A 23,916-nucleotide genomic window follows, 5' to 3' on the forward strand; every position below is an offset into this window, starting at 1 on the left:
CTTAAATTTTTAGGCAAAGAAATTCATAATCTGTTATTTAAAGCTGCATTCTAAGAACTTTGTTCTCTAAATAGAAAGAAGACCAAATTCCAGTCTGGGACTGGCTTACTGTTAGTAACAAAATTTGTTTATTTGCTTAATCTTAGAAACTCTTTTCTATAAATCTTGAAGAACTAGCAGTATTTTTTTAAAGGCATGAGAATAAAACCATAGAAAGCATGTTTAAAATCCGATTCTATAGCAATTGACAAGGAAACCTGGTCATAACATTTTAATATGATAACTAGAATTATAATTGACCATATTTTATCAGGACATATCAGATTTATATGAATTTTACACAATTTTAGGATACCTATATTAGTAACATCAACCATACAGTATAATCTGAAATGATTTATTACCCCTTCAACAGTACTTCCTTTGTGACTCAGCTAGTAAAGAATCTGGCTGCAATGCAGGAGACCTGGGTTTGATCCCTGGGTTGGGAAGATCCCCTGGAGAAGGAAAAGGCTATCCAGTCCAGTATTCTGGCCTGCAGAATTCCATGGGCTGTATAGTCCATGGGATCGCAAAGAGTCCGACACAGCTGAGCAACTTTCACTTCACTTCAACAGTACTTCCCATGTAATTTAACATGTCCAATGAACCCAGGTAGCTTAATAGCTCTTTGGGATGTCTCAGGGGCCCTCTGAAGCATCCCAGATTTATCTAGAAGTCAAGTTGTTTAGGAAGTTTTATCAATAAATATCAAAAGGGTTTATAACAGTCAGGTAGAATCGTATAAGTCACAATAGTTATTTACTTAGCCAAAGTTAACAAAAGATTTTAAAGGTAAATTTAGAACAGATCAATTAAGAGGTAAAGAAACTTAAATCTATTATTGAAAGTAGTTCAACATCTGAAGAAAGTATGTCCTGTTAACAGAGAGAAAGGCCAAATTCAAGTTTTGTACCAGCTTACTTTAAACTCATTTAGGTGCACAGACTTTTTAGGGTCCATTTTCCACAAACCTTTTAATCACTCTCTGTAACAGCCACCTGTAAGTCAGACCTACTTTGTTTTCCCTTTATAAAATAAAATTTTATTTTTTATATCTTCTTTATTAAAAACATACACCTTACTTCCTTATTAGATTAGCAAACAGACATTAATACTAGATATTTAATATTGAATATTTCCCGGTTTATGTGAATCTGAAATTTATTCCTTATTAGATTAGCAAACAGACATTAATACTAGATATTTAATATTGAATATTTCCCGGTTTATGTGAATCTGAAATTTATTTAGGTTAATTTTTCTTGTACTTAGAATTGTTTAATTTATAAGCAGTCAATTTTCTTTAGGTCAATTAAATTAGAATGCATTTACAACTTAATATTATCAGTAAAAAGACATACACTGAGACATACATAAATCCAGACAGACAGACAGAGATCTTATAGTTTTCTGTTTGAGATTTAAAACATCTCTTTGACCCCTTTTTTTTCTTTGCATGAAGTTCTAATTTGCCCAAGACTGAGGTCTCAGGCAGAGTGGGCTGTGTATCTTAAGGACATGGAAAGGGTTAACTTCAAGCTTTTTCCTTGGCAGGCCTTTTAACAAGCTAGTTATTTTTAACTGTATATGCAAAAAGAATTGGCTTTGCAGTTTCCAAAAAAAGTTTCTCTCACTCAGTTCAGTCAGCAATCACGCACTCACAATCATTCAGAGGCTATCACAATGCCTCCCTTCTCCTGAGTCCCCAGGTTTTCTTAACTGTTGCTCCCTTCCTGGGAGCCCCAAGGAGGTTATCAGTTACAGTGCCTCCCTTCCTCCCAAGTCCCCAGTTCTTCCTATCTAGTGTTCCCTTCCTGGGATCCCAAGGAGGTGATCAGTCTCTTCTACCCGTTGGGGTAGGTTCCTGCCTGGGGAGCGACCCTAGAGCCTTACCTTATCCTGTGGCCATTCCTGGTGAGTTAGTCCATCCCTCCAATGAGTCCAGTCGGGGCTCGGCCGTCTGGAGATTTGGAACACCGGTCTGAAAGAGAACCTGGAATACCTTCAGGTAACATACCGCCACATTCATCTCCAGGTTCCTTGCCTCCAGCCCGGCCGAGCCACCAGTCTAGTGGCCCAAGGGGCCAGTGTGGTTGGAATCTGACTGGGGCCTCCAGAAATGTTGCAGTAATAAGTACTCAAGAAACCAAGCACCACACTTGGAGAGTTGGAGAACTCAGGTTTATTATGCTGGGGGGCCCAGAGGAGTTAACATTCCAAGCTTTGAACCCTGAACAAAGAGGTTACAGAGATTTTTATACCCAGACAGGCATGATTAAGTGGGTTTACGGGTTTGCAGGGGCTAGGGTGATTGCAAAGAGCAGGACAAAGGTGAGTGAGATAAGCTCCAGTTCCTAGTATTGTGAGTCCCTACTTTCTGCGACCTATGTGATCTAGACATTGCAAGGAGCAAGCTGGGTTACAGAGGCAGAATGAGCAGGAGGTTATGTAAAATTTTAACTTTTTCTCTTCACTCCCACCCCTGGCAATCACCAGGGGTGGTTTTTGAGTTCAGGATTTTTCAGCTCCCACATATAAGTGAGATTGTACAGTATTTGTTTTTCACTGTTGGACTTATTTCACTTAGCATAATGCCCTCCAAGTTTACCCATTTATCACAAATGGCGGTATTCCCTTTTTATGGCTGAGTAGTATTCCATAGTGTATATATATGCCAAATTTTCTTTATCCATTCATCCATTAACAGACACTTAAGTTGTTTTCCATGTTTTGGCTGCTGTAAATAATGCTTCAGTGAACATGGGGATGTAGATGTCTCTGAGACAGAAATTGTATTTCCTTTGGACACATAAAATGAAGAAGTGTTAGTCACTCAGTCGTGTCTGACTCTTTGCAACCCCATGGACTGTAGCCTGCCAGGCTCCTCCATCCATGGGATTCTCTAGGAAAGAATACTGAAGTGGGTTGCCATTTCTCTCTCCAGGGGGTCTTTTCAACCCAGGGATTGAACCTTGGTCTTCTGCATTGCGGGCAGACTCTTTACAGTCTCTAGGTTGCCTTTTCATTTTGTTAACTATTTCATTCAGTGTGCAGAAGTTTTTTAGTGTGATGTAGTCCCACTTAGTTATTTTTGCTTTTTTATATGTGCTTTTGATGTCATATCAGAAAATCATTGCCAAAATCATTGGCAATGTTGCCTTCCTCTTTACTTTCAAAGGTCTCTCTTTGTCTTTTACTTTTGTTAAATAAGTTATAATGCATCTCAGTGCAATCTTTTTAAGGTTCAACCCATTTGTGGTTCTTTGAGCCCTATGTATCTGGATGTCCATTTTGCACCTGAAGTTTAGGTAAGGGATATTATTTGTTTTAAATACTCTTCTGTCTCTTTTTCTTTCTCATCTTCTTCTGGGATTACCGCACAATTGCACTCATCTCACACACTAGTAAAGTAATGCTCAAAATTCTCCAAGCCAGGCTTCAGCAATATGTGAACCGTGAACTTCCTGATGTTCAAGCTGGTTTTAGAAAAGGCAGAGGAACCAGAGATCAAATTGCCAACATCCGCTGGATCATGGAAAAAGCAAGAGAGTTCCAGAAAAACATCTCTTTCTGCTTTATTGACTATGCCAAAGCCTTTGACTGTGTGGATCACAATAAACTGTGGAAAATTCTGAAAGAGATGGGAATACCAGACCACCTGATCTGCCTCTTGAGAAATTTGTATGCAGGTCAGGAAGCAACAGTTAGAACTGGACATGGAACAACAGACTGGTTCCAAGTAGGAAAAGGAGTTCGTCAAGGCTGTATATTGTCACCCTGTTTATTTAACTTCTATGCAGAGTACATCATGAGAAACGCTGGACTGGAAGAAATACAAGCTGGAATCAAGATTGCCAGGAGAAATATCAATAACCTCAGATATGCAGATGATACCACCCTCATGGCAGAAAGTGAAGAGGAATGCAAAAGCCTCTTGATGAAAGTGAAAGTGGAGAGTGAAAAAGTTGGCTTAAAGCTGAGCATTCAGAAAATGAAGATCATGGCATCCGGTCCCACCACTTCATGGGAAATAGATGGTGAAACAGTGGAAACAGTATCAGACTTTATTTTTCTGGGCTCCAAAATCACTGCAGATGGTGAATGCAGCCATGAAATTAAAAGACCCTTACTCCTTGGAAGGAAAATTATGACCAACCTAGATCGCATATTCAAAAGCAGAGACATTACTTTGCCAACAAAGGTTCGTCTAGTCAAGGCTATGGTTTTTCCCATGGTCGTGTATGGATGTGAGAGTTGGACTGTGGAGAAGGCTGAGCACCGAAGAATTGATGCTTTTGAAGTGTGGTGTTGGAGAAGACTCTTGAGAGTCCCTTGGACTGCAAGGAGATCCAACCAGTCCATTCTGAAGGAGATCAGCCCTGGGATTTCTTTGGAAGGAATGATGCTAAAGCTGAAACTCCAGTACTTTGGCCACCTCATGCGAAGAGTTGACTCATTGGAAAAGACCCTGATGCTGGGAGGGATTGGGGGCAGGAGGAGAAGGGAATGACAGAGGATGAGATGGCTGGATGGCATCACTGACTCGATGGACGTGAGTCTCAGTGAACTCCCGGAGTTGGTGATGGACAGGGAGGCCTGGCGTGCTGAGATTCATGGGGTCGCAAAGAGTCAGACACGACTGAGTGACTGATCTGATCTGATATTGTTTCTCTTATCACTGTCCTATAAATCCCTTAAGCTTTATTTACTTGTTACATTCTTTGTGCCTTTTTCAGGAGCCACTGCAAGAAGGAATGTAGTCTGCCAAGATACAAGCACTGCTTGCTGTAATTTCTACCCCTCTTCTCTGTTTATCTGATACTCAATGGTTGCACTCAATAGATTTGCCTCAGTGATCCCTATGAGGCAAGACCCAAATGTAAGCCTCCTAGTAAGCCTCCGACAGTGCTAGGTTGCCAGATGCCTATATTGAGTTTTCCTTTTCTCACTGGAGAAACTGTAGGCCCAGAGGGACCCTCTTGGTTCAGTGCTGTGCCAGCCTGAGAGACGGGTATGTGGTCAAAGAAGGACTGCTTTTCTAATCCTTTTAAGATAGCTCTGCTTTGTCTCTCTTGTCCAGGGAGATGCATCAGCCTCACAGTTGGGTTCTTGGATTTTCATAAAGGTGTCTTGTCTCTGGAGAGTTACTCGTTAGTCTTTTTTTTTGTGAGGGAGACTGAAGTCTGGAATGTTCATGTTGCTGTCTTGATGATGTCATTTCATTGGTGTTGTTAAAAATATTATTCATGATGAGTTTTAATATGATAAGGCAGGCTTTATTCAGAACTTTCATGAGAGGCATAGAGACTACTGCTAAGGGTTTTGTAGTAGGGAGTGAGACTGGACAAGTAGGAATTTATAGTCAGGGAGAAGATTGGGAATCAGTGGATGAAAAATTACTAAGAATCATCAAGGGTAATTCTTTGTTAAACTTACCTAATAGGACTCTTGCTGAAGTCAGGCCAGGATAATCAATGTTACCTGAGGGAATACGAAGGAGAGGAATTTGGTCTGATATCAAGAGTGACCAAATAACCAGTAGCGGGTTCTGGCTAAAATTGACGTAGCAGAATTCTTCCTAATTTGGAGCTGTTGAGCACCTGGACAGGCATGGGGCCTAATTGAAAAAGCGTTCAAAAGGAACTGACTAGTGTTTGGTCTTAGAGAGAATCTTTGTCATTTGATTCAATTTTCTAGTATAATTAAAGGATTTCTGCCCTTTGCACCTAAGGGAAATTGATCCAAAGTTTGTTTGTTTGTTTTTGTAATATCTTTGTCTAGATTTGGTATCAGTGTAATGCTAGCCTCCTAAAATGAGTTTGAAAATTTTCCTACTTTTATTTTGTCAGAATGCTGCCTTGATACTATTTTATAAATGCTTTGAACTGTATAAAAGGCCAAAAAGATAGGACACCAAAAGATGAGTCTCCGAGGTCTGAAGGTGTCCTATATGCTGCTACTGGGAAGAATGAAAGAGAATCACCAATAGCCCCAGAATGAATGAAGTGGCTGGGCCAAAGTGGATACAACACTCAGTTGTTGATGTGTCTGCTGTCAAAAGTAAAATCCAGTGCTGCAAAGAAAAGTATTGTACAGGAACCTGGACTGTTAGGTCCATGAATCAAGGAAAATTGGATGTGGTCAAGCAGGAGATGGTAAGAATAAACAACATCTTAGGAATCAGCAAGCTGAAATGGATGGGAATGGGCAAATTTAATTTGGATGACCATTATACCTACTACTGTGGGCAAGAATCCCATAGAAGAAATGGAGTAGCCCTCATAATCAACAAAAGAGTCTGAAATACAGTACTTGGGTGCAGCCTCAAAAATGACAGAATGATCTTGGTTTGTTTCCAAGGCAAAACATTCAACATCACAGTAATCCAAGTCTGTGTTCCTTCCACCAATGCCAAAGAAGCGGAAGTTGATCAGCTCTATGAAGACCTAGAAGACCTCCTAGAACAACGTCTCAAAAAGATGTTCTGTTCATCATTGGGGATTGGAATGTGACAGTAGGAAGTCAAGATATACCTGGAATAACAGGCAAGTTTGGCCTTGGAGAATAAAATGAATCAGGGCAAGGCTAACTGAATTCTGCCAAGAGAATGCACTAGTCATAAAAATACTCTTTTTTAACAACAGAAGAGACAACTTTTCACATGGACATCACCAAATGGTTAATACCAAAGTCAAATTGATTACATTCTTTGTAGCCGAAGATGGAGGAGCTCTATACAGTCAGCAAAAATAAGACCTGGAGCTGACTGTGGCTCAGATCAGCAGCTCCTCATAGCAAAATTCAGGCTTAAACTAAAGAAAACTGGGAAAAAACGCCAGGCAGGTATGACTGAAATGCTGTATGAATTCACAGTAGAGGTAACGAATAGATAAGGGACTGTTTCAAGGGACTAGATCTAGCTAACAATGTGCCTGAAGAACTATGGACAGAGGTCTCTAATATTGTACAGGAGGCGGTGAACAAAACTATCCCAAAGAAAAAGAAAAACAAGGCAAAGTGGTTAACTGAGGAGGCTTTACAAATAGTGGAAGAATGAAGAGAAGCAAAAAGCAAGGGAAAGAGGGAAAGGTACATCCAATTAAATGCAGAGTTTCAAAGAATAGCTAGAAGAGAAAAGAAGGCCTTCTTCAATGAACAGTGTTTAATAATAGAAAAAGACAACAAAAGGGGAAAGACTAGAGATATCTTCAGGAAAATTGGAAATATCAAGGTAGCATTCCAGCCAAAGATGGGCACAATAAAGGATAAAAATGGTAGAGACCTAGCAGATACTGAAGAGATCAAGAAGAAATGGAAAGAATACATGGAAGAACTGTATAAAAAAGATCTTAATGAACTGGATTACTACGATGATATGGTTAGTCACCCAGAGTCAGACATTCTAGAGTGTGAAGTCAAGTGGGCCTTAAGAAGCACTGTTAATAAAGCTAGTGGATATGGCGAAATTCCAGCAGAACTATTCAAATCCCTAAAGGACAGTGCTATCAAGGTGTTGCATTCATTATGTCAGCAAATCTGGAAGACCCAGCAGTGGCCAACAGGACTGGGAAAGGTCAATTCTTATCCCAATTCCCAAGAAGGATAGTACCAAAGAATGTGCTAACCATTGGACAATTCCACTCATCTCCCATGATAGTAAGATCATGCTTAAAATCTTGCATGGTAGGCTTTAGCATTATGCAAACCAAGAACTTCCAGATGTCCAAGCTGGGTTTAGAAAAGGGAAAGGAACTAGAGATCAAATTGCCAACATTTGCTGGATTATAGAGAAAGCAAGGGAATTTCAGAAAAACATCTATCTCTGTTTCCTCAAATATAATAAAGCCTTTGACCATGTGGATCATGACGAACTGTGGAAGGCTCCTAGAGAGATGGGAATACCAGGCCATCTTACCTGTCTCCTGAGAAACCTGTATGTGGGTCAAGGAGCAACAGTTAGAACCCTATATGGAACAACTGATTGGTTCAAGGTCGAGACGGGAGTATGACAGCGCTGTCTGCTGCCACCCCGTTTGTTTAACCTATGTGCTGAGCACATCATGAGAAATGCCAGGCTGGATGAATTAAAGGCCAGAATCAAGATAGGTTGGGAGAAACACCAACAGCCTCAGATATGTGGATGATACCACTCTAATGGCAGAAAGCAAAGAGGAACTAAAGAGCCTCTAGATGAGGATGGAGGAGGAGAGTGAAAGAGCCAGCTTAAAACTAAATATTAAAAAAACTAAGATAGTGGCATCTGGCCCCATTACTGCATGGCAAATAGAAGGGGAAAAAGGTGGAAGTAGTGACAGATTTCCTTTTCTTGGGCTCCAGAATCACTGTGGACAGTGACTGCAGCCGTGAAATCAGAAGACAATTGCTTCTTGGCAGGAAAGCGATGACAAACCTAGACAGTGTGTTGAAAAGCAGAGACATTACTCTGCTGACAAAGGTCCGTATCGTCAAGGGTGTGGTCTTCCCAGTGGTCACATATGGTTCTGAGAGGTAGACTGTAAAGAAGGCAGAACACTGATGCCTTTTAACTGTGGTGCTTTAGAAGACTCCCGAAAGTCCCTTGGATGGCAAGGAAATCAAACCAGTCAATCTTAAGGGAGATTAACCCTGTATATTCACTGGAAGGACTGATGCTGAAGCTGAAGCTCCAGTATTTTGGTCATCTGAGGCAAACAGAGGACTCATTGGAAAAGTCCTTAGTGCTGGGAAAGATTGAAGGCAGAAGAAAGTGGCAGAGGTTGAGATGGCTGGACGGCATCACCGATGCAATGAATATGAACTTGGGCAAACTCTGGGAGATGGTGAGGGACAGGGAGGCCTGGCGTGCTGCAGTCCATGGGGTCACAAAGAGACACAACTGGGCGACTGAACAACAACAACAATTTTATAAATGTTTTGAATGTTTACTCGAGAAGCCATCTGGACTGGAATTTTCTTTGTGGAATTTTCTTTTACATATTAATTAAAAATTTTTAAGAGATCAGTTCAGTTCAGTCACTCAGTCGTGTCCGACTCTGAGACCCCATGGACTGCAGCACGCCAGGCCTCCCTGTCCATCACCAACTCCCGGAGTTTACTCAAACTCATGTCCATTGAGTCAGCGATGCCATCCAACCGTCTCATCCTCTGTCGTCTCCTTCTCCTCCTGCCTTCAATCTTTACCAGCATTAGGGTCTTCACAAATGAGTCAGTTCTTCGCATCAGGTGGCTAAAGTATTGGAGTTTCAGTTTCAGCATCAGTCCTTCCAATGAATATTCAGGACTGATTTCCCTTAGGATGGACTGGTTGGATCTCCTTGCAGTCCAAGGGCCTCTCAAGAGTCTTTTCCAACACCACAGTTCAAAAACATCAATTCTTCGGCACTCAGCTTTCTTTATACTCCAACTCTCACATCCATACACGACTACTGGAAAAACCATAGCTTTAACTAGACGGACCTTGGTTGGCAAAGTAATGTCTCTGCTTTTTAGTATGCTGTCTAGGTGGGTCATAACTTTTCTTCCAAGGAGTAAGCGTCTTTTAATTTCATGGCTACAATCACCATCTGCAGTGATTTTAGAGCCCAAGAAGAGGAAATCTGTCACTGTTTCCACTGTTTCCCCACCTATTTGCCATGAAGTGATGGGACCAGATGCCATGATCTTAGTTTTCTGCATGTTGAGCTTTAAGCCAACATTTTCACTCTCCTCTTTCACTTTCATCAAGAGGCTCTTTAGTTCTTCACTTTCTGCCGTAAAGGGTAGTGCCATCTGCATATCTGAGGTTATTGGTATTTCTTCCGGCAATCTTGATTCCAGCTTGTGCTTCATCCAGCCCAGCGTTTCTCATGATATACTCTGCATGTAAGTTAAATAAGCAGGATGACAATATACAGCCTTGTCATCCTGCTTATTTAACTTGACGTACTCCTTTCCCTATTTGGAACCAGTCTGTTGTTCCATGTCCAGTTCTAACTGTGGCTTCTTGACCTGCATACAGATTTCTCAGGAGGCAGGTCAGGTGGTCTGGTATTCCCATCTGTTTTAGAATTTTCCACAGTTTACTGTGATCCACACAAAGGCTTTGGCATAGTCAGTAAAGCAGAAAGAGATGTTTTTCTGGAACTCTCTTGCTTTTTCAATGATCCAGCGATGTTGGTAATTTGATCTCTGGTTCCTCTGCCTTTTCTAAATCCAGCTTGAACATCTGGAAGTTCACAGTTCACGTACTGTTGAAGCCTGGCTTGGAGAATTTTGAGCATTACTTTACTAGCGCGTGAGATGAGTGCAATTGTACGGTAGTTTGAGCATTCTTTGTCATTGCTTTTCTTTGGGATTGGAATGAAAACTGACCTTTTCCAGTCTTGTGGCCACTGCTGAGTTTTCCAAATCTGCTGCATATTGCATGCAACACTTTCAGAGCATCATCTTTTAGGATTTGAAGTAGCTGAACTGGAATTCCATCACCTCCTCTAGCTTTGTTCGTAGTGATGCTTCCTAAGTCCTACTTGACTTCGCATCCCAGGATGTCTGGCTCTAGGTCAGTGATCACACCATTGTGGTTATCTGGGTCATGAAAATCTTTTCTGTATAGTTCTTCTGTGTAATAGACACATAGCTATTAAGATTATTTTTTCTTGAATGAGCTTTGATAGTTTGTCTTTTTCAAGGTATTTGTCAATTTCATTCAAGTTATATATCTTTGCATAAAGTTATTTATAATATTCCCGTATGATCCCTTTTTAATATCTGTAGATTCTACAGTGACGTCACCCTTTTAATTTCTGATGTTGGAAATTTGTGTCTTTTTTTGCTTGATCATTATGACTAGAAGTTTATCAATTTTGTTGATCCTTTGAAAGAATCAGTTCATTTCATTGATTTTCTCTAATATTTTTCTGTTTTCAATTCATTGTCTTTTGTTCTTAACTTTTGTTATACATCCTTGCTTCTGCTTGCTTTGGGTTCAGCTTTCTCACATTTTTATAATTTTTTAGAATGAAAGATTTCATGATTGATTTGAGACTATTTTTTCTTTATAGAATATATAGCTTTATATATAGAATATATAGCTTTCCTTTAGCATCACTGCTTTTGCTGTGTCCCATCCATTTTAATATGTAAGTTGTTTTTAGGTTTTTCAACTCAAATTATTTTCTAATTGTGTGTGTGTATAAGTATGGAAGTGTGTTAAATAATTGCCAAATATTTGGGGATATTTCAGCTATGTTTCTATATATGAATTCCAGTCTCATTCCCTGTGGTCACAGAATATATTTTCAAGCATTATAGCCTTAAAAATTGTGGAGATTTCTTTTATGACACTTAAATATTGTATATTTTGATAAGTGTCTCATTGCATTTGAACTATATCTGCCTTTGTTTAGTACCATGTTCTATTAATATACCAAGTTGATTTATTAGTTTTGTTTCAGTGTTTCTGTATCACTACTGATTATCTGTTTACTTTTTCTATCAATTACTAAGAGGGAAATGTTGAAGTTTGATGTCTATATATTGTCTTTTTCTATTGCCTATTAGTATATTTTTAAACTCTTTTCATTAGATACTACACACATATATAGGGTTACTTTCTTTTTTTCTTGATGATTTGAATCCTTTATCCTTATGTAAAAGGATATCCCTGATTATCCCTGATAATATTTTTGCTTTAAGTTTATTATCTGATATTTGCATAACTATTCCAGCTTTTAATTACTGTTTGTGCGGCATAGCTTTTTGCAACCATTTACTTCAATTTATATAATCCCATGGATAGAGGAGCCTGGCAGGCTACAGTCCTTAGGGTAGCAAAGACTTGAACACGACTGAAGTGACTTAGCACACAGCACATATATATTTTTACCTTTAAAGAGGGTTTCTTAGAGATAACATAGGTCTTGGTTGTTTGTTTTTTTTTATATCCAGCTTGACAATGTCTGTCTTTAAATTAGATGGTCATTTCCACATACATTTGCTATAATTCTTGATTGTGTTGGATTTAAATCTACCATATTCTTGGTTGTTTTCAATTTTTCCCTTCTGCCCTTGTTTTTTGTTTCCCGATAGCAGTTTTTTGTTTTTTTTATTATATTTATTTTTGTTATAGTAAGTGACTGCTCTGAAACCTTTGATACACATTTTTAAATTATTTTATTGCAATATAGTTGATTTACAATGTTGTGATGATACACATTTTTAACCCATAAAAATCTGTTTTTAAATAATGCATCATATATAGTGTATGAGCATTACAATAATATAGTGTGATTTCTTCCCATTTTTGTGCATCATATATTTTACTTCTACATATTTCCTTGATTCCATAATATACTGTTGCTTATAAGTATAGTTTATTTTTTTCTGTTTTGAATTTTATATACATTTAAACACTCATTTTTATGCTTTTAAATAGACATTGAAATTTTTTTCCTATTATAGTTTTTCATTTCACTGGTCTATTTCATTTATAGCTATGGGGCTTCCCTCTTAGCTCAGTCGGTAAAGAATCTGCCTGCAGTGCTGGAGACCTGGGTTCGATTGCTGGGTTGGGAAGATCCCATGGAGAAGGAAATGGCAAGCCTTTCCGGTATTCTTGCCTGGAGAATCCTTTGGAGACATTTATAGCTATACTACTTTAGTTGTTCTATCATTGATAGACATATGGGTTATTTCCAGTTTTAGACTGTAACAACAGTTCTATGATGTACATTCTTATATATGTCTCCAGGTGTACGTGTGCAAAAAATTCTCCAGAGTGTATTCCTAGGAGTATAATTGCTAGGCCATCTATTCATATCTTCAACTTTACTAGATTTTGCTGAACTGTTTCCCATAGTGGTTTTACCAATTTACACTCTGGCTGGCTGGCAATGTAGAATTCCTTTTACTCAGTATCTTTGCTATTACTATATATTGTTAAGAGTTTAAAATGTTTTCTTTGTAGCAGATGATTGGCAGTGTTATGCTGGTGCTAGAGATAAAATCAGTAACAACCACCACCACCATCTCTGTCCTTTAAGCTAAGCATACATTCTAGTGTTGCCTTTTTTTTTGGTATTGTTTTCTGTGGGAGAGTTCTTTTCGAAGTCAAGTGCCAAGTTTTTTCAGCTGTTTCATGGCAGCATTTACTTAGTCTATTTAATAAATCTTGCTACTTTTTTTCTCTTTTTTTTCCTAGTTATTCGTATTGACACTATACCAGTTTCTTTCTTTGTGTCTCTTTTAATTGCTAGTCATTAAAAGGGGGACTTCCCCAATGGCTCAATGGTAGAGAATCTGCCAGTGATGCAGGAAATGCAGACACAAGTTTGATCCCTAGTTAGGGAAGATCTCATCGAGGAGGAAATGGCAACCCATTCCAATATTCCTGCCTGAAAAATCTCATGGACAGAGCAGCCTGGTGGGCTACAGGCCAAAGGGTTGCAAAGAGTCAGACACGACTGAGCGACTGAGCATGCATGCAGTAATTAATTAAATGAATTTTTTAAGAATAGTTATTGGTAAGAAGATTCTGTGGTGGAAGAGGATATGGGAGGAGTTCCAGGTTTGCTGACTTTTTATAATGCAAAGACTTCTATTTTTTTGCTACCATACAGTCTTCTTGCAAACAAGTTAGTCATGTGATTCTTTTTGTATGAAATCTAACAATTCTACTTGCCTCTGAATTCCAGTGAAAATGGCCTTGTAGGGTTGTTATTGTTGGTGTTTTTATTTGTTCATTCAGTTTTCTCCTTTGCTTTTAAATTATTTCCAGGAGTAGAAGAAGAAAGTGCTCACTGACTTAGCCATGCTGATATCAAAAATCTTCACTGACTTTTTTAACTTATTTTTTTCCAATTGCAGCTATAAAAAGTTGATGCATCTGAAAATAACTGATACTGATATAAGACCGAAGATCAGTTTAAAACTTGGTACAAAAGGTATATTTTACTTTCATATGTCTGCTATTAAAAACTGTGTTAAAAAATTTGACTTTCTATGTAAAGTATCATGCCATTAACAACCATATGTTTATTTATGTTTGCCGTTCATGGGCTTGGGTTTATACTAACAAGCATCACTTGGTCTAGGCTGGAATTCACTGACAGAAATATCAGGTGTACGGGTATCACATTACCTTGCCTCTACAGAGAGGTAGTGCATAACTGTGGCTATAGAGATTGAGCTTCATCTGATCTTCTTACCAACCTCTCCTTCTTTGCTGCATTCCCTGTTAAAGGGTGAAATGGAAAGAATGAACATTTTGGGCTCAAAGTCCAAATGGTGCCACCTCTTCAGGAGTGTGCTAACAAATGCCAGCTGCTCAGCATTTGGAGACCTTAAGGTCTCCTGGCCCCAGGGAAGTGTAGTCTGGTGGCATTCCTTCTTGTTTGGGGATGTCCCTGATTCTAGCCAGCTGCTTATTTGGCAGCCCAGAGAAAGCTCCTCCTTGAGTCATTTGCTTTGTAACCATGCTTGCCTCCACAGTTTATGTCAAGTATATCAAGCAAGAGTATATTACTTTAAAAATCTTTTGAAACACACATTCATTAAGGATAATGATAAATATTAGTTTAAAATATACTGTCATATACCAAATTCTTATTACTTTCTAATTCATCTCAGTCTGCTTTCTCGTTTGGAGGTGCTACTAAACCAGAAAAAATATCAAATAGTTCAAATAGTTCAAAATATCAAATATCAAATAGTTCAGTCTCATGCCTCATTCCATTTCATTGATGAAACACCTACTTAGTCATTAGTTTATTTTTTGGGAAGATAAGAGTAAGAGATTCATTAGATTGGTGTGTCTCAAACTTTAATATATGTTTGAACTATCTGTGATTTTGTTAAATTATAGGTGCTGTAGGTGCCAATTCAGTAACTCTGGGTTAAGACCTGAGATTCTATATTTCTAGCCAGCTCCCATGTGGAAGTTGCTGTTGCTGGTCAATGGACTATACTTTGAGGAGCAAGGCATTAAATCATTTTACGTTTCTTAATATAGTTCTGCATTTTCTAATAAGGTAGCCACTAGCCATATGTGGCTATTTAAATTTAAACTCGTTAAAATTAGATAAAGTTTCAAATTCAATTCCTATGTCAGACAAGCAGCATTTCCACTCTCACTGGATAGTGGACAATGCTGATTAAGGTAAAACGTAATTGCCTAAATAAAGTATAATTAAACACCGGCAATTACCATTCTTGACAGTCTTCAAAATATTCAAAGGCCTAATACTTTTATGCCATTTGGTGGCCACAGATCATTTATTTGAACAAAACACTGAACGGTTGAAAGGCTTCTGTGGTGATGAGTTTTTGTGATTTCTTTTGCTTGGAACATACTGTTTTTGTTTTGACTTTTTGACAGCTAGACAGATAGCAGCATGCTTATTGAGCACTGGCTGTGGCAAAGCTCTGTAGTATATACTTTATTCTTTTGGAATAGTGCCTGTCCTACATGAACTTAGGATGTAATACCTGAAACCACATAGAAAAAGAACATTAATGTGGAATCTTTTGACTTCTCAAAATTCATTTTCAGATGAAATGCCTATCTTCAAACTTGATTATAATTATTTCTATCATCTGCTTCATATAATTATTGTTTCTGGTACTGACATTGTTCGGCAAATATTTGATGAGGCTCTGCCACCCCCTCTTTTGAGAAAAGAGCTTCTTATACACAAGAATGTACTGGAACCCTACTACAACCATCTTTGGACCAATCACCCTTTGGGTGGAGCATGGCATCTGCTCTATCCCCCAAACAAGGAGCTACCACAGTCCAAACAGTTTGACTTATACCTTCTATTAGCTCTCATAAAACATTTGAATGTGTTCCCTGCACCCAAAAAAGGCTGGAATATGGAACCACCACCTTCTGATCTCTCTAAGTCTGCAGACATCTTGAGGCTGTGCAAATACAGAGATATCCTCCTTAGTGAGATTTTGATGAATGGTCTCACTGAGTCACAATTCAGTTCAATTTGGAAAAAAGTTTCAGATATTCTTCTGCGCCTTGGGATGAAAAAAGAAGATATTGACAAAGTGAAGGAGAATCCCATTGAGAATATCTCCCTTGATTACCATCAACTGTCCATCTATCTAGGCATACCAGTACCAGAAATCATCCAGAGGATGTTATCCTGCTATCAACAAGGTACAAAATAGTTATTTACCTAAGCTAGTAAACCTTCAGTGAGTGTCTGCTATGTGTCAGACACACTGCTAAGGCCAGGAGATTCAGTGAGCTCACATTCTTGAGAGAATAGACTCATCAAGACATTAGTAGTAATTACAGTACTAGAGATGTTTTCAAAATACCATGGGAAATTATAGTCTAAGAGAATCCAAAAAGGCTTTCTGGAGAATATAATATCTTAGGAATTCTTAAATGTAAAAGTTAGCCAAGTGAAGAAGATGGAGAAGGACATTTCAGAAGGAAACAAGAACAAAGGTATAGAAACATAGAAATATAATTCAAGGAACAAAAAGTTTGGCAATACAGAGTTTAACATAGGGGAGAGTTCATAGAATAAATTCAAGAGGATTTCTCTTGCCACGCTGAGGAGTTTGTGTTTTCATAAAGGAATTGTTGAAGATTTTTAAGTAGAGGAGTTTTATCACTTCTACAAAATTAAGGATGCCTAAAACCGTGAAATACAGGTACTGCGTGTTTCAAGAATGCTCTTGTAAATACCATGAGTGCATGTTTCACCTTTCTATCAGAACTGTGACTTTTAGTTTAGAAGTTTAGCTCTCCATTGTTCATAGGTAATCTTAAAAATCAGATAACATTTATGCAAGGTGTCTAAAGTCAACAGTGGCCATGCTCAGACACTGTCTGTTATGGGAAAGACTTTAGACCACCTTTCCACATTCCAGGATAGCTTCTCAGCTGTCTTGGAAGGTGAAGGTGAACGTATGTCAGCATCACTGAAACCCTCACTGTGCTATTCTGGCTGCATTTTCCTGGTCCCAAGTTATTAGTCATACTACCTGGTGAGCAACTGATGATTACACTGATGCTATTTAAACATACAGCTTTGCAAGTCTAGTAATTGTTGACCTGGTCCAGATTTTCTTCAGAAATAATTGCTAGACCCCATCCCAGTCCTTTAGCTAAGGCTCTGGGATACCATTGTGTTTTCCTGCTTAACCTTTAAAAGCTGTTTTTGAACATGAAAGAAGAGAATGCTGAGTTTGATGATACAAGAAAGTCAGGCAAAAACCCTTGACTTGTAAATTAACTTATAAATTAGAGGCTTTCTTTTTTGCATTTATTCTGTTAAGATTTTAAATAACAATAACTTAAGAAAATAAAGGTAATATTTGGGAAAGAGCTTTGAGTGATAGATTCAAGGCATTTCAGTTCTCACTCTGGAAGTCTGTAGAGCTTACTGGTCAAGTCTCTTTAATAGAGGCTTTCCTAGAATCTTATCATTCTTCCCTAGTAGTTACTACAGTTGTAGTTTTCTTTTGTGTATCTGATTAATATCCATTGTCCCCACTAACTCTCTATAAAGGTTATCTTTTTTCTTCACCTTTAAAACTCTAGAGCCTAATACAGCCTCATATATCATAGGTGCTTAATAAATATTAATGGGTAAGGAGAGGGGCTGCTTATCAGAATTTTGCTTAAAAAAAGGCTCAAACTTAAAACGGAGATTTGCTTCATAATTACCTATTATTACTTCATGACCTTAGACTGTCAATTGTAAGAATTTGCTTCTTGGTTTAAAGTACTGGTGTTCTAGACATTATTATGAACTATATTTTTTAACTTTCCTTTCTCTAATCATGGATTAGATAAGCTTTATAACATAAAATTTATGTTTTAATCTAAAAATTATACTTTGTTTAAACTGGATTCATGAGTGAAGGTTATTTTTAATTATATTTATTGGTGCAATATAAAAAAACTTTATGGTTTTTCTTATTCTCAGTCTGATATTTGTTGGTTGCATTTTCAATAATACATCTAAAATTTTTCTTTATGTATCATAGGAATTGCTCTACAGTCAATAACAGGCAGTCAACGTAAGTATGTTTAGAAACCAAATACCTAAGTGACCTTTCAACCCTGTGTAGCTAAGGGGCACCTGTAGATTTTTACTTGGCCCAAATAAACTGTATGATAAACTGTGTTTACTATAAGTTTGGAAAATTATATGATCAAATCACTACTGATCAACTGAATCTAGTATGAGCCTTTTTACCCTGCCTTCCTCTTAGTATATGTGCCCTGAAGTTTACCCTAACAGAGTATTTTAACTTCTGACACAAAGGACAGTTCAACAGGCAAAAATGCTTGCTTGCTTGCTCTGCCTGATCATATATGCTACTCGTTAGCTTATGTAGCTTTTATTTGGTTAACTATCCATTGTTAAGCTATATACTTTTTGCCAGGTAATGAGTTGCTAGTTATTTGATTTTCATTTATGTACTGTTGGTTTTTTTAAATGTAATTCAAATTCTGCAACTAAAATTATACTTAAGAAAGGAATACCATGCCTTTTGTTTGAACCAGTTGTGATGAGTCAAAGGAAGGAGCACAATCAAGGAGCATGGTGTCAAAGAAGAAGTTACATAATAGGGGGCTGATACCCTTTAACAACCTTTGTTTATGAAAAAGAAGGAAAAAATGGAAAAAAATAAATCGAACTTTTCCTTCTTTTCTTTATGTTTCAAATTTATGCCCTAAAATAATACTAGTTGCAGTGTTAACAGTGTCAGTGTCAGGATACTCAAAAGCTAATATTTAGGGTTGACTTAAGTTCTAGATTATCTAATATCTATAGTCTTCTTAAGATAAAAGTAAAATATCTTACCATTGTGTTCATACTGATTGGTTTCAGGCTAGTATATGTACCTATTATTATTTGGTCATTGATAAATAGACATTTTATTTTCATTTAGTACTTGAACAGAGTAAGATGTCTTCTATTTTTATTTCTGGGATGGTGTTATGGGGGGAGTAAATATATTTAAAATAGTGATAAAGATAAAATTATGTGCATACAGATTTTGAATGTTTTGGTTTTAATATTTAGGTATTGAAGTAGAAGAGTTACCAAATGAAGAAGAAGAACTAAGTCCACCTCTTATGGAGTACAATATAAATGTGAAATCAATCCCTGAAATACAGTTAGCAGAAATGAATAAAGATGGGGCATCGATACTCAGTGAATCTTCAACAGAATCTATTAAAGATCTCCAGGAAGTATAAGCTCTCATTAATATTTGAATTAGAAGAACTTAATCAAGGCTTTTAGTTTGTTACATGTTCTGTTCTTAAAGAATCCTAGATAGTCTTACTTTATATTATCATATTGTTTATGCAGAGCTTGAATTGGAATAGTTCTTTTCCCAGTACTTTCTTCTACAATCTTCCCTGCCTTAATCATGTATTTTTGACAGCATTTATTGGACACTTATTATGTGCCAGGCACTGTGCTAGATTTCCGAACATGTTTATTCATCCTAAATGGTGGAGTGAATATGGAAGGTTAGCAGAAAGTAGAAGAAAGCATAGTAGGGAATAGAAGGAGAGAGAAAGGAAGAGAAAACAGGGATATTTCAATACTATTTACACAGAGGTAGAATTAAAATCATCCAGGATTTATTTCTTTACAGATAAGTGGTAGCAGTTAATATGTGGTCACTAAATTCTTTTTAGGCTTAGTTTTTCATCTTATGGACCAGAATATGTTGATTTTTTAAGGTGCCTTCTTCCTTTGTTAGTCTTACATGCATGCACACACACACACACACACACACACACACACACACACACCTTTGTTAGTCATACATGCACATGTGCAAGTGAAGACCTCTGAGCTCTTTTCAGTGGCCTACTCATCAATGTTATATATTGTTCCTTTATACATCAGTGATTTCTCAAGCAGAAAACTGAGATTGAAATTAAAATGAAACTAATGTTCCATAGAATCTAGAGGAAACTATGATCTATTTTAGAAGATAAAATTCCAAGTGGTTAGAGGAAATACATTTTGCAAAATAATCCATTGTACAGTTTGAATTGCATATTAAATAGATGTATTTCTTACCTATCAGGTTAAGAGTAAACCAAAGAAAAAGAAAAAGACCAAGAATAAAAAGGTAAGTGGCATTAAAATGGAGGAATGTCTGATTATGAACAGTTAGGTTTAATACATGGTTTTACTGTTGTTTAGTTGCTAAGTTGTACCTGACTCTTTTGCTGACCCCATGGACTGTAGCCTACCAGGCTCCTCTGTCCATGGGATTTCCCAGGCAATAATACTGGAATGGGTTGCCATTTCCTTCTCTAGGGGATCTTCCCAACCCAGGGATCAAACTCGCATCTCCTACATTGACAGGCAGATTCTTTACCACTGAGTCACCAGGGAAGCCTGGTTCTACTGTTTTTTTTTTTTTTAATTAATTTTATTTTTAAACTTTACATAATTGTATTAGTTTTGCCAAATATCAAAATGAATCCACCACAGGTATACATGTGTTCCCCATCCTGAACCCTCCTCCCTCCTCCCTCCCCATACCATCCCTCTGGGTCGTCCCAGTGCACCAGCCCCAAGCATCCAGTATCGTGCATCGAACCTGGACTGGCATCTCATTTCATACATGATATTTTACATGTTTCCATGCCATTCTCCCAAATCTTCCCACCCTCTCCCTCTCCCACAGAGTCCATAAGACTGTTCTATACATCAGTGTCTCTTTTGCTGTCTCGTACACAGGGTTATTGTTACCATCTTTCTAAATTCCATATATATGCGTTAGTATACTGTATTGGTGTTTTTCCTTCTGGCTTACTTCACTCTGTATAATAGGCTCCAGTTTCATCCACCTCATTAGAATTGATTCAAATGTATTCTTTTTAATGGCTGAGTAATACTCCATTGTGTATATGTACCACTGCTTTCTTATCCATTCATCTGCTGATGGACATCTAGGTTGCTTCCATGTCCTGGCTATTATAAACAGTGCTGTGATGAACATTGGGGTACACGTGTCTCTTTCCCTTCTGGTTTCCTCAGTGTGTATGCCCAGCAGTGGGATTGCTGGATCATAAGGCAGTTCTATTTCCAGTTTTTTAAGGAATCTCCACACTGTTCTCCATAGTGGCTGTACTAGTTTGCATTCCCACCAACAGTGTAAGAGGGTTCCCTTTTCTCCACACCCTCTCCAACATTTATTATTTGTAGACTTTTGGATCGCAGCCATTCTGACTGGTGTGAAATGGTACCTCATAGTGGTTTTGATTTGCATTTCTCTGATAATGAGTGATGTTGAGCATCTTTTCATGTGTTAGCCATCTGTATGTCTTCTTTGGAGAAATGTCTATTTAGTTCTTTGGCCCATTTTTTGATTGGGTCATTTATTTTTCTGGAGTTGAGCTGTAGGAGTTGCTTGTATATTTTTGAGATTAGTTGTTTGTCGGTTGCTTCATTTGCTATTTTCTCCCATTCTGAAGGCTGTCTTTTCACCTTGCTAATAGTTTCCTTTGATGTGCAGAAGCTTTTAAGGTTAATTAGGTCCCAGTTGTTTATTTTTGCTTTTATTTCCAATATTCTGGGAGGTGGGTCATTGTATATCTGAAATTCCAAACTCTACTTTAGATTTTTAATTTATGCTTTTTGGTATTTGATATCAATTTTGTACCTGTATTTTCTTTATGATTTTTGTGACATTGTTTGTTTTTGTTTGTTTGTTTGTTTTCTCTCTTTATGCTTCTTCTTCCTTTTTGTTTAACATTGTATTTTTGAAATTCCAAACTCTACTCTAGATTTTTAATTTTTGCTTTTTGGTATTAGTTATCGATTTTGTACCTATATTTTCTTTATAATTTTCGCGACCTTGTTTGTTTTTCTTTGTTCGTTTTTTCTCTCTTTCTTTTCCTTCTTCTTTTCTTTAACATTGTATTTTTGAAATTCCAAACTCTACTCTAGATTTTTAATTTTTGCTTTTATGTATTTGTTACCAATTTTTTACCTTTAAGAACCCAATCTTCAGGACCCATTTTTCACTAGGGAGCGAGATTACTGGCTTGACTGCTTTCTCTCCCTTTGGATTCTCCTTTTTCTCCACCAGGTCGCCTGTATCTCCTCCCTAACCCCTCTCTACTCTACCCAACTCTGTGAATTTCTGTGTGTTCCAGATGGTGGAGAACACTTAGGGAACTGATTACTGGCTGGATCTGTCTCCCTCCTTTTCATTCCCCCCTTTTATCCTTCTGGCCACCTCTGTCTCCTTCCTCCTTCTTCTCTTCTCTGTATAACTCCGTGAACATCTCTGAGTGGTCCAGTTGTGGAGTGCACATAAGGAAGTGACTACTGCTACCCCACTCCCTCCACTATTGATTCCATCTCATCTCATTGGGGTCACCTCTAACTCCCTCCTCCCACTTCTCTTCTCCATGTAACGCTGTGAACCTCTCTGAGTGACCCTCACAGTAGAGAAACGTTTCATCTTTAATGTAGATGTTTTATCAATGGTGCGTATAGAAGGAGAAGTTTTGAAACTTCTGTAAAAATAAGACCGATAACTGGAAGCAGGAGGCTTAAGTCCAAACCCTGACTCCAGGGAACTCTTGACTCCAAGGAACATTATTTGACATCAAACGCCTCCATACCGACACTGAAACCAAGCACCACACAAGGGCCAACGAGTTCCAGGACAAGACATACCAAGCAAATTCTCCAGCAACAGAGGAACACAGCCCTGAGCTTCAAAATACAAGCTGCCCAAAGTCACCCCAATACCATAGACATCTCATAACTCATTACTGGACATTTCATTGCACTTCAGAGAGAAGAAATACAGCTCCACCCATCAGAACACCGACACAAGCTTCCCTAACCAGGAAACCTTGACAAGCCACCTGTACAAACCCACACACAGCGAGGAAAAGCCACAATAAAGAGAACTCCACAAACTGCCAGAATACAGAAAGGACACCCCAAACTCAGCAATTTAAACAAGATGAAGGGACAGAGGAATACCCAGCAGATAAAGGAACAGGATAAATGCCCACCAAACTAAACAAAAGAGGAAGAGATAGGGAATCTACCTGGTTCTACTGTTAATAGAACTTAAAACTAGTTCAAGTAGACAAGTAGCACAAATGACTTATAAATGTTCATAGCTTATTGAATATATGATTATAGAGAAGTCTATATATGTTAGATTCTGAAAATGATTTAAATTTATAATATACCCTATTTTACTTCTCTAAATCATAATATATACATTTAAATATATAAATAAATAAATTGAATTAATCACTTTGAAATTTCATTAATTTCTGCATATCACTTTCATTTTAAAAATACCTACTCTGTTTTAAAAACAGCTTCTTTTCATATTTCTACAGATAAGTTCAGAAGCATTTTTCAAATCCTAAGAAATCTTGATTTTCCCCTCTGTATCTAAGACTCTGCCAACAATGCAATAATGTACTAAAATGGTACAAACCCAAGAAGCTTCTTTTATGCCTCTTCCTGTTGTTTGAGAGTTGTAAAATGAGCAAGTTACAGTCTGTAGCAGTTTTAGCAAGAAGTCTCTTAATAGCTTAAAAAATTACAAGAGAAAGTCAAGAGTATTTTTTTATTGGCTTAATTTTTTTAATCAAGACTGGATTAATAATTTTAGAGCAATTTTTTGATTCAGAGCAAAATTGAAAGTTACAGAGATCTCCCATATACTTTCTTACTCCAAACATGCATGTAGCCTCTTCACAACCAACATCCCCTTGCATAGTGTTACATTTGTTACAGCTGATGGGCCTGCATCCATAGATCATAATTACCCAGAGTCCATACTTTACAGTTTGGTTCACTCTTGTACATTTCAGTGGATTTGGACTCAAGATGATTTTTTTATTATTTC

General features: G+C 37.7%; 1 protein-coding gene across 16 annotated transcripts in view; it reads left to right on the forward strand.

The window, feature by feature from the left end:
• The window catches only part of DZIP3 (DAZ interacting zinc finger protein 3), a 129,878-nt gene that overhangs the window by 53,124 nt on the left and 52,838 nt on the right, over nt 1–23,916 (forward strand). For 14 of the 16 annotated variants that reach the window (XM_070787405.1, XM_070787416.1, XM_070787403.1 and 11 more), the window contains 5 exons: nt 13,885–13,961; nt 15,569–16,186; nt 18,034–18,066; nt 19,080–19,249; nt 20,104–20,148. In XM_070787405.1, the coding sequence (XP_070643506.1) occupies nt 13,885–13,961; nt 15,569–16,186; nt 18,034–18,066; nt 19,080–19,249; nt 20,104–20,148 (943 nt within the window). The remainder of the gene's footprint in view (nt 1–13,884; nt 13,962–15,568; nt 16,187–18,033; nt 18,067–19,079; nt 19,250–20,103; nt 20,149–23,916) is intronic. The other 2 variants (XM_070787471.1, XM_070787477.1) reach the window with 2 other exon arrangements.

The sequence above is a fragment of the Bos indicus genome, chromosome 1 (genome assembly GCF_029378745.1).
Source record: "Bos indicus isolate NIAB-ARS_2022 breed Sahiwal x Tharparkar chromosome 1, NIAB-ARS_B.indTharparkar_mat_pri_1.0, whole genome shotgun sequence".
Taxonomy (NCBI): Eukaryota; Metazoa; Chordata; class Mammalia; order Artiodactyla; family Bovidae; genus Bos; species Bos indicus.